General features: G+C 33.9%; 1 protein-coding gene across 4 annotated transcripts in view; it reads left to right on the forward strand.

Annotated features, from left to right (window-relative positions):
• Positions 1-11,895, forward strand: part of ATF2 (activating transcription factor 2) — an 83,469-nt gene extending 71,574 nt beyond the window's left edge. For all 4 annotated transcript variants that reach the window (XM_010859801.1, XM_010859800.1, XM_010859799.1 and 1 more), the window contains 2 exons: positions 4,889-4,994; positions 9,355-11,895. In XM_010859801.1, coding sequence (XP_010858103.1) covers positions 4,889-4,994; positions 9,355-9,581 — 333 coding nt within the window. In that variant the 3' untranslated portion in view covers positions 9,582-11,895. The remainder of the gene's footprint in view (positions 1-4,888; positions 4,995-9,354) is intronic.
• Positions 11,896-12,115: the final 220 nt, after the last annotated feature.

Raw genomic sequence — 12,115 nt, forward strand, 5'->3', positions numbered from 1 at the left:
TGACCGCTGGAAAAACCATAGCCTTGACTAGACAGACCTTTGTTGACAAAGTAATGTCTCTGCTTTTGAATATGCTGTCTAGGTTGGTCATAACTTTCCTTCCAAGGAGTAAGCGTCTTTTAATTTCATGGCTGCAGTCACCATCTGCAGTGATTTTGGAGCCCAAAAAAATAAAGTCTGACACTGTTTCCACTGTTTCCCCATCTATTTGCCATGAAGTGATGGGACCAGATGCCACTTAGTTTTCTGAATGTTGAGCTTTAAGCCAACTTTTTCACTTTCCGCTTTCACTTTCATCAAGAGGCTTTTTAGTTCCTCTTCATTTTCTGCCATAAGGGTGGTGTCACCTGCATATCTGAGGTCATTGATATTTCTCCCGGCAATCTTGATTCCAGCTTGTGTTTCTTCCAGCTCAGCGTTTCTCATGAGGTACTCTGCGTATAAGTTAAATAAGCAGGGTGACAATATACAGCCTTGACGTACTCCTTTTCCTACCAGTCTGTTGTTCCATGTCCAGTTCTAACTGTTGCTTCCTGACCTGCATATAGGTTTCTCAAGAGGCAGGTCAGGTGGTCTGGTATTCCCATCTCTTTGAGAATTTTCCACAGTTTCTTGTGATCCACACAGTCAAAGGCTTTGGCATAGTCAATAAAACAAAAATAGATGTTTTTCTGGAACTCTCTTGCTTTTTCGATGATCCAGCAGATGTTGGCAATTTGATCTCTGGTTCCTCTGCCTTTTCTAAAACCAGCTTGAACATCTGGAAGTTCATGGTTCACGTATTGCTGAAGCCTGGCTTGGAGAATTTTGAGCATTACTTTACTAGTGTGTGAGATGAGTGCAATTGTGCGGTAGTTTTGAGCATTCTTTGGCATTACCTTTCCTTGGGATTGGAATGAAAACTGACCTTTTCCAGTCCTGTGGCCACTGCTGAGTTTTCCAAATTACATGTATTTCTTTCAGATTCACTATGGCTTAAGCAAACTGGTTCTGTTATGGCTTTAAGTCATGGTTTATGGAACTGCCTTGTCTAAATACTGTCTTTTTAAGTTCTTTCCTTTATACATATAATTATGTGACTATAATTCTTGAATGTTTTGTTTAATTTGTTGAGTTTTCTGCATTTGTCATAAATGATTTTAAAAATCCTGGCCAGGCTTTGGCAAACTCTTCTAATTTTGCCTAATGTAAAGGTTATATACCAGGATAAGCCTCCTTTTATCAACTCCTACCTGGGACCTGATGTAGACCATAAGCATATGCTTATACTTAGGGCTCTCCAGCTCAACTAAATCCATTTCTTTAAGGTTTGGCCTCTTTTATCCAATTGTGTTTGCTTTGCAGTATTTCTTATAGTCCAATTCTTTGCTAGCAACCATGTCCCATTTGCTGCTTTCAGTCTAGTGCTGATAACCAGTTTTTAAAGAAATTGAGTATTAGGATACAATAAAATACAAACTATTGATTTAATTTAACCTTTTGATCAAAAATCACTTGAGCTTCAGGATTACCATTAGGAAAATCTCATCATTATAAAATATTTTAGATGAGGATGATGTAAAAGATTGGACTAAATTTGTATTGAGCACACCTTGAGTTTGTTGTGTTTTTTTTCCTTACAGTTTCTGTCATTTAAAGGTATAGGGGGAAAATTACATTATTTGCATTTTGGATAAAGAACAGCATACTTGTGCACTGTATCACTTCAGTTCAGTATCTGACTCAGTCGTATCTGACTCTTTGCGACCGCATGAATCGCAGCACTCCAGGTCTCCCTGTCCATCACCGACTCCCAGAGTTTACCCAAACTCATGTCCATCAAGTCAGTCGTGCTATCCAGCCATCTCATCCTCTGTTGTCCCCTTCTCCTGCCCCCAATCCCTCCCAGCATCAGGGTCTTTTCCAGTGAGTCAACTTTTCGCATGAGGTGGCCAAAGTATTGGAGTTTCAGCTTCAGCATCAGTCCTTCCAGTGAACACCCAGGACTGATCTCCTTTTTAATATATGCAAATTATAATATTTAATCATTTTTAAATTTCCTCCTCTCTTCCAGTTTTTGCCCCTGATTCAAATTAAAGTCAGTTAACATAAATATAAGTTGTGAAAGTGTTAATCGCTCAGTCATGTCCAACTCTTCGCCACCCCAGGGACTATATAGACCACCAGGCTCCTCTGTCCATGGAATTCTCCAGGCAAGAATACTGGAGTGGGTAGTCATTCTCTTCTCTAGGGCATCTTCCCAACCCAGGTCTTCTACATTGCAGGCGGATTCTTTAGCATCTGAGCTCCCAGGGAAGCCCTTATAACAGGAATCAAATACCTTCTCTCTAAAGTCTGTAATGTTCATTACCCATTTTTAGCTAGGGGCATCTTTACATTTGTTGACTTGTTCGTGGACCAGGTAGTCTGATTAGGTGAACGACCTAATACCACCAACTGTTAGATGGTTGATACAGTTTCTGTATTCAGACTTTCCAGTTTCAAACCTGTCATTTAAAGAGAGATTTTTGAATATATTTATTTTTGAGTGCATAGGAATATTGTTTTAATGGTTAACACCCAGAATTTTATTTCAGCTATTTTGTATCAGATTATCAACTTGTGACTGCTCAGGAATTTTATCTAATACATCATTTCCTTTCATAATATGGTTTATGATGAATGTCCATATGGAGTATTTAGTTGAGAAGGCATTTGTGATTTTTAAAATTCTGTAATTGAGATGATGCTATTAAGTATGTCAATCTTCCTTTTCTAAGAAAATGAACAGTGTGACTATGTGGTGAGGTTGTTGACAAAAATAATGAAATTAGAACCATTGACCAGTTTTATATTATTTAAGCTATTTCATTTCACCCTCTTTGGTGGTGGTTTTTTTTTTTACCCACTGGAAATAGATTTTAGAGAAGACCATGGTAATTCAGCATACTCAGTTTATGCTAGGCCATGGGCTGTGATCTAGGGATATAGAAAGCAAAGTGATCCCTGCTCTTGAGAAACCCCAATCTAACAGAGGTGGCAAATAAGTAAACCAAAAACAATCCAGTGTGATAAGTGCTATCACACTATCAAACACACATACGTACATAGATGTAAATATGGCTGTGGAAGCACAGAAGTGAACACCATGTGTATTTATATTGTACTGAGTTGACTTTTAAAGATAGTGAAATAATTAACAAGGCAAAAAGGAAAGGTTTTCTAGATGGAAATAACAGTGTATATTTAGTTAGGCATACAAAATTTCTATTTATAGGTCAAAATGATTAAATATTGATTAATAGGTTCAAACTAATGAGAAGGGTGATCACAGGTATTCGATTGTAAAAGATTGTGTATTCTTGACTAAAAATACATATCCCGCCCTATTTCATATTAGAGAAATTAATGAGAGAAACTTGTAAATGGGAGTCTCAAAATCAAGCTGACAGCAGAAAGAGTGAGAAACATTTTGGATTATATATGTTGGATTATTCATAATAATGGTTTCTCATAAGTACTGTCATTAATAGAGATAATTAGCAGTATTGACACTAATGACTTCAGTATTCCATAGAAATTAATTTTCTAAGTAACAGCTGGTTTTTTAAAGCAAAACTTTAAACCTTTTTCATTTGTACTGTAATCACTATACACCCATTCTTGTCTCAAATACAATGTTTTAAACATAATTTAACCTTTTTTTTTTTTAATGGTTCAAAGTTCTTATAAAGCATCAGCTTTTGTTTTGTGCTTTAACACAGCATTTACAGTTCATTGGTATTGGGGTATGAGGAACTGTTTGACTCGACAAACTTGCCTTTGGATTACTGAACTTTTATTCTTTTGATCTTGTATGTTCCTACCATCAGTCACTTAAGGAGACCTAATGAGTCTAATCTACTAAATTATTTTACATTCAGCTTTCTGGGTAAGAGATTTAGGGATGGAAAAAGAAGTGCTTGAGCTTTTATGTATACCTTTTTGCTGTATTTCTTCATTTAATTTTGGGTTCATGGATGAAATGTGAATAGTTAATATAAGTCCAAATAAGTAGAGGTATTTGTAAGTTAAGATTTTTTAATGTTATTAATCTATTACACTCATATTATTTGTAACTCTTGAGTATTGGTAATGATCACTAATTTATGTGTTAAGGTTTGGGGGTGATCCAAAGGAATTAATTGGGCTTTCTCAACTTGGAACTTCAACATAGAATCTACCAGATTAATGCATCCAAAACAAAGACTGAACTGCTTATTCTGTAAGAAGGACAAATCATCACTGACTTATCAGATTTAAATTTAGATGTGTACAAATGGCCTAGGTCAAAGGCAGCTAAGCCGTTTAGACATCAGGTCTACTTTCATTGGTTCCGTGTCCAAAAACACAGTGCCTTGTGATGCACTTTAGATAGCTGTGATTCTCCAGTTATTGTGCTTTCCCCTATGGAGATTTTCCTAGTTTCTAGAAAGCTGTTTAATTAGTTTCCAGGATAAATTTTTTTTATTTCCAAGTGAATAGAATCAGTGAAATTTTATCCTGACTCCCTTGATACTTCTAATTGTTCATATAATCAAAAGACCATGTAACATATGTAAAATAAAAATACCTTTGATAGGTAACCTGTGTAGTATATAAGCAGTTCCAAGGCAAATGATAATGTAAAAAACTTTGAAATACGCTATCCACTTGTGATTTAAATTTTTATGTAAGTTGCAGGTTTTATGTAAATATTAAAATATAAAAGCTAATGTGTAATGATTAAATAAATTTAAGCAGCATATTTTTGTTTATTTCTTGGTATTTTAAAGATATCTGATTTTCATATCTTAATCTTCACTTGTTTTAAACAGTGAAAATTGTTTAGTCTGATGCTGGTAAGGTACATAAGTTGTTTCCCCTCCAGAGTGAAGTCACCCTGCTGAGAAATGAAGTGGCACAGCTGAAACAGCTTCTTCTGGCTCATAAAGATTGCCCTGTAACCGCCATGCAGAAGAAATCTGGCTATCATAGTGAGTAATGTTCCATTACCTATAGCCTTAGGCTATATCAGTGAAATACTGCCAGAGTGAACCAAGCTACCATTAAAAAAATGGAGATTGCAGTTCTAATATTTAATATTAAATATCAGAAGTTCTGCAGAGTTATTATGGAATGGAGGATATACTTCTCATAATCTAGAGTTTTTTAATTTTCCTATATCTAGCTTTTCCCTAGAGATTACTATAGATCAGCAAAATCAGTTGGTTAATAATTTAAAATATAGTGAAAGTACTTATGATATTTTGTTTATATTCTCAGAGTAATAGTTTTCTTGGACTGACAGACTGAACACTTCTTTTCCAGCCTCCATTTAGTAATTTTTTTAAAATTAACTATCTTAACAGTCAGTAACAGATCCTATTGTTACAGTAGCAGATCCTAGTGTTCTTCCTTAGATAATCAGCATTGTGCAGTTTCATTGTTCTGAATGTTTATATTGAGCCTTCTAGTTACAAAAATACTAAACTAGAACAGTATTGAAATTATCTGCTTGTAAGTTTCCTCTTAAATATTTCCCTTTAAAATGAGGTGGGGTTTTTTTTCTGTTTTCAGCATTTTAGAGGTTAATTGTGCTTTTCTTCTTGTAATGTCCTATTTTGATAAGATGCACAATGTTGGAACCAGCTGGTAGTCTTGAATAAATGGCCAATTTTGTCCATCGTACACAAATCTGTAACAAATAACATAGCTGGGAATGCATTAGGAACATTCATAATATATAACCCATAGCTTTCATTTTTATGATTTAGTGATATTTCAGGATATTTGTAAATCTGAAGATTGTTTCAACCATCTGTATCCACTTCATTTTAATTTGCCAGTGTCAGTAATTCAAAGCAAAGAAACATTTTGTATTGGATGCAAACAGTTCCTCAGGTGCTCACGATAAAACTTAATGGCCACCATCTTTACTTGTAGTCATTGTAAGCAGTTTCATCAGAATGGGCAATATTTTTTAATTTAAAAGATTCAGTAGATTTAGCAACTCTCTATGCCATGTATATTTAGAACATTGATTTTTGCCAGTTTTGAGCAAATAAATCTCAGGCCTTTGACGTCTTGTCATTTTGACAGGATTGTGATACACATTGTAGAGTAAATTGGAACCATATAGAATTATGTTTGGGGCTGTACTAACAACGCCTGCTGCGGGGATGAGGCTGTTATGGCTCCCGTGTGACTTCACAACATCATTTCCTTTAGAAGCTACTGAGTCCAGCATTATGCATACATGATTTTCTTAACAAGAGAGCTTTCCTGAATTTTGATATTCAAAAAGAAATATACAAATAATTCTGTAAAAGTAGAAGGAAAATTAACTCTTAAGTTGCATTCAATTTATAATTATCTTCAATTTTTTCATCTAAATTTATTGGATAACCCCAACAGTTCCCTGTTATCCAGGCAGTATATACTCAGCAAATGCAAACCAGTTCTTTATTTGAAGCCATAAAGATTTTTTTAACTGTACAGATGTATAGGTTTGCATGCTGTATCCTCAAACTGACTTGGAAATCTAGATTAATAAGTTTTTAGTGAAGATACACAAGGTTGTGGAAAATGTAAAAAAATAAGACATTTTGAAGTTTTGGAACAGTTCCCATCTTTTTTCCTGTCTAGTTATCTGTACGTCAAACTGATTGACTCAGTATAGTTCTTGCATAAAATTAGTTCTCTTCAGCTCTACAAATTGGATTTTGTAGAAATTTCAAAATTTTTATTTTCAAATTTGAAGTCTGGAAAAAAATGTGACTTCTCTGTTTGGTAGTCAAAGTAAAGATTGTTTAAGTTAATGTTTACATCTCAGAAAAAAATGTGGAGAAATTTACAAATACATAACTGTTCATCAAATTATAACACACAGCAATTGCTAATGATAATGAGCTGTAATACTAGTTAGCTCTTTCAAAACGATGTGACAGAAAACTAAGGTTTAGAAGAAATTAAGTAATATCACAAAATCTTGCAGGTAAAAGTGACAATATAAAGTCACACAGTCACAGGGTCTCTTTTTTAAAAACAGAAAGTCCCATATCCTAGGAAACCTTTCAGTCATGAGAAAACCACGACATTGATTTTAAGGGTCAAAACAAGAATGGAAATATGAAAACATTTTTAATGTTTGGATTCCATGAAGAATAAAACATAAGAGTAATCTTGCTGCCATTAATTCATCTTCTGTAAACCTCTGGACATAATTAATATAATATATAGTTGTTTCTGTAATCATAAGTGGGAAGTAAAGTTTATTAGACCCTAAATGTGAGTTTATATTTTCATTAATGAAAATATGTATAAACATTAGTGGAACTTCAGAGAGTGAATTGTCAAATAACTGGTTTCTTTTGGTTTAAGTAGTGCTAAAAACAGCTCTTAGAGTGTAATAAGATCTCTTGTATCTTTCTATTGTTTGTGATTTACACTAGTAATTCTTCTCCCCTTACCATCTCGAACTGGACATAGGTACAGCTGTATGACATTACAAAGGTATTTTATACATAATTTATAAGTGAGTACCTGATTCTTTGTACAACCTAGAGATTTGTTTTACCTAATTCTGAAAGCTTGGAGAAAGATACACCTGTCCCTTATCACTTTCATTTTGACTCCATCTCCCCCATTGTGTATTTATATTTCCTCATACCACTTGTCACAGCTCGCTCTATTTCTGAAAGCTGTTATATCCCGAGAACTTACATTGAGAGGAAGGTCATTTTGTTATCGTGTTGAATAGTGGTGAAATAAAGGGCTTTTTACTGTTCTCTCCAGTTAAACTGTTATTTGCTAGTGTTTTCTTTGAATGCATTATTATTGTATTGGCTATTTAACTGAATTGTAAATATTTTATAACATTCATTGTTGCTTAATCAGAAAAGTACCTTTATGCTTTACATAATTTTAAAAAGGATTACTGATAGTGGGTTGTTTTCTTTTTTTTTAAACTATATCTTGACATCTAACTTTTATCCAGTGGTGCAGTTTTGTATTTAAAGCAGATTTATAGAGAGGTGAGATTCTTTCAAAAATGCATGGATTTGAGGCAAAAGTATCAAAATACTGTAAGGGTTACTATATTTCAGAAAACCCTCAAAAGGAAGAATTATATTTGAACTAAAGTTGTGCTTGCCAGATTCCTCCCCCTCTATCTTCTACATTACAAATCACTGGGTAAGTCCTGCTTCATGGGGTCCACAATCTTAATAATTGACTTTCAGAATGAGCACCTGGCCATCAGTAAGCAGGCCAGTATGTACTCTCAGATTTCATAGAAAGCCAGCTAATTGTTATTTCTGAGCACTAAATAAAAATTATTTTAATGCCAAATGCAAAGTGCAAAAGAACACATCCTGTATAACACTGTTTTTAAAGTGTTCACAAATAAAGCTGAACGATACTGTTTAGAGATTTATACTTATCTGGTAAAACTTCAAAGAAAAAACAAAGGAATTACAAAAGGAATACATATAGAATGGTGATTACCTTTGGTGAAGAGAGGACCCTCCAGGAAGCACAAGTGTTAATTGCAGTCTTTAAGTTGGGAAGCTGAGTTCACAGGTGTTGATAGGATCAGTTGTCTCATAACTTGCATACACTGTAACAATTTGTGGGTGTTATACAAATGGAATTATTGGTTTCTCTTCTGTTAAAATAAGAAAGATATAGATTTGTTCAAGCCAAAAAATTGGTAATCTATTTTCATAAATATTTAGAATGCCCTTTCTCCAGTTTTATATGGATTTTTATTTGTATCTCAATGCATGCAACTATAAGAGGTGGTGGCATTTAGATTCTAAATATTGCTTATTCTCATGTGTATAGATCATTAGAATCAGGTATTATAATCATCCTTTGCTGCAGCAGATTGAAAGTCAGAATAAATATAGTTCTGCAGAGGGAATTATTTGAAGACATAATTTGTATGTTAGAATTCATTTTGATTATATTTTCTAACCTTTTAATAACAAAACCAGTCTATTGGCCTACATGTCAAATGTGTTGCTGGGTGTTTCGTTTTATCTATAAGAGACTTACCTCTCAAATTCCTACTTCATTTTCTTTCTTAACACTATTGAACAAATAATTCTTCAGCTCTGCTTTACTGGACTTGAGGGGTTTCCATGTGCATGCCTGTGCCTTCATTTGGCTTGTTGCAGCAAAATTGCCTACTTCATGACTTATAGCCACCTTTCAGTTACTCAGTTACTGTGATACCAACTTCTCTAAACTGATGTAAAATGTCATCTAACCTTTTATTCTGTACATTGACTCAGCCTGATAAATTTTTACAATTATTCTAAGAAACTGAGTAGTTTTCTTTTTTCCACTCAGCTGCTGATAAAGACGATAGTTCAGAAGATTTGTCAGTGCCGAGTAGTCCACATACCGAAGCTATACAACATAGTTCTGTCAGCACATCCAATGGAGTCAGTTCAACTTCCAAGGCAGAAGCTGTAGCCACTTCAGTCCTCACCCAGATGGCGGACCAGAGTACAGAGCCTGTGCTTTCGCAGATTGTCATGGCTCCTTCCTCCCAGTCACAGCCCTCAGGAAGTTGATTAAAAACCTGCAGTGCGGCAGCTTTAGATACTCATTAGTGACTTCAAAGGGAAATCAAGGAAAGACCAGTTTCCATTTATGCGAAATCTGTGGTTGTAAATTTTTTTTTTTACTTGAAATTAAATTTGACTCTAAAGTTGGTGTAGCAGCAGTTGATGATCAGACTGAACAAGTTTTTAGTCTCTGGAAAAAGACTGATTTTGCTTTTTTTTATAAATATTGTTAGATTTATTAATTTTTCTGTGCTCAATGTGTAAATTGTATTATAATTCATTGTGGTTTATTTCACTTTTAATTTGGGGGTGTTTTAATAAATGGGGGTGTTACTGAATCTCTCTTCCTACTTTCACTTCTTTTGACCACCTCTTAACCCTCAACTATGATGGTAGTTTTGTTATATCATTTATACCAAAGTTCTGCATAGTCCCTATTGACTTTGTAATGTTAACAAGGTCATAAAGCACTAGCAAGTGAAAGAAATTTGCTTTTAATCTTTTTGCCTTTTATTTTGCACATTATGCAAAAGGAAGAACATTAGCGAACACTTTTTAAGTGAGTGAAATGTGGTAAAAGACATACAGTGCTTTTAGGCACACTCTTAATGAAGGTCAGTAATAGTGCATTTTCTTTAAGATTTTAAGTAAGCATGAATATTGGAATCCTTTATCATTTCAATGATGACTGTTTTTCAAGTCTTAAATTCAGTATTTTAAATCCTATGTTTTGAGGCTAACAATATGAAATTATATAAAGTACAATACAGGGTTATCGGATACCTAATAATTTTTGATATTAGATTTTTGGTTTTGTTTATTTTTTACAGATTTCAGGTTTTAAACTGAGAAGTTTATGCATAATCAAGTAAGGTATGGTTGCCAGAAAAGCCTAAAAATTACTACTTAGAAAATTTAAGACTGTTTACCCCCATTGTCTTGTACTTGCAAGCTAACTTGTACTTATTCTTGTGGAAGCACTGTCATCTTTTAGTAGCAAATTTTGATAACGTTTCTCGTGGGAAAAAATCAGTATCTATCTTTAGAACAATGTAACTATAATGTGGGACACAAGAGTGAGTGAGAGAGTGTGAGTATGTGTGTATGTGTGTGTCTTTCAATAGTTTATGCCAGCAATCTTTGCTTGAATGTTTAACGATGCCTTCAGTGTGATGCTGGCCAATAGATGATTGCAATTTAAGATGTCATTACTGTGCAGGCTTGGATAACTAACATTCCATGATGTAGTTTGTTTCTGATGAGATGATTGTAGGTACACTTTTCTCATTATCCAATCATCTGTGGGATACTGAGTTTTCTAATGTGCCATTATCTATTTTTATTCTGCAGTTATGTTCAAAATACAGTACAATATTTTAAAATAGACAAAATTGTTAAAAATAAAGTAGTAGATGTGTGTAAAAAAACTTTGTAAAATAGTTATGAGTCCTCCCCAGTAGCGACTTCTGGCATTCAAGCAGGATTCCATTATGTAAATATCTGTAACACATTTATAATAAGTTGTGTGGTTTGTTCTGCATCCATACTACACTATTTGCTAAAGTCTCAGTGCCATCTCCTAATGAGACTGACATTTTAAAAACCTGTATGGAATATCCTTGACAATTCAAGAAAATACCCCACCTTGCCTAAGTTCCGAACTGGGAAACATTCAGATTGTACACATGACATTTCAGGACTTTTAAGTATGAAGATAATAGGAATTTTATTGTTTGGCTTATAAAAAATGAGAGCATTTTTGGTTGATAATTGTACTTCTAAAGTTTTTTTTTTTAACTGATTTTATAATTTTCAGGTACTCAATTTCTAATCATGACTTTGCCGTAGTTATGCTAAGGAGTTGATCTCAAAGGCACAAAATATGAATTCTGCAAGAAGGCTGTTTTTTATTGTAGTTTGGATGGGTTAGGAAAAGCCTCCGTTTTTCATTCTCCTAGGTCAGTCAGTGCATTTTTCTTAAATTTTATTATTTATGCAAGTTAAAGTTCTTTGGTAACAGGAATTCTTGCAACTGTAAAATAAAACTACATAGATGTAAGAAGTCATGTAAACGGTTAATGAGCTTATTACCAAGGTTAGCAAAACTCATTGTAAATCAGTCTGTACTCAGCAAATAAAAATCATTATTAGTTGTATAAACACAAATTCCATTTTGACTTTCAGGATGTCACACTACTTCTGTACCTAGCATTTTGAGTCCTTATATTTGCAATGTTACACAAACTGTACTATTTTCTTTTATGTGCAGTTTGCATGAGTAAACCATCAAAGAATAAATTCTATCTTTAAATTATGTTCATAATTTGCTTGTTCTTATCTGTCTTTCCTAAAATAAGATTACTTGATCATGATGTTTTTCTCCTTCAGAATGTTTATTACCTGAGAAGAACCTAATATTCTGTTTCCTGTGATAAAATTAATTTCTTCTCTCAGCTGCAAGGTCACTCAGGCCTCTTTCTTCTTCTCTGCATTCACTTTATGTCTCCAGCCCAGAATATTCCCTTACCCACACACACAAC

The sequence above is a fragment of the Bison bison genome, unplaced genomic scaffold (assembly GCF_000754665.1).
Source record: "Bison bison bison isolate TAMUID 2011002044 unplaced genomic scaffold, Bison_UMD1.0 scf7180017864460, whole genome shotgun sequence".
In the NCBI taxonomy this organism is placed as follows: Eukaryota; Metazoa; Chordata; class Mammalia; order Artiodactyla; family Bovidae; genus Bison; species Bison bison.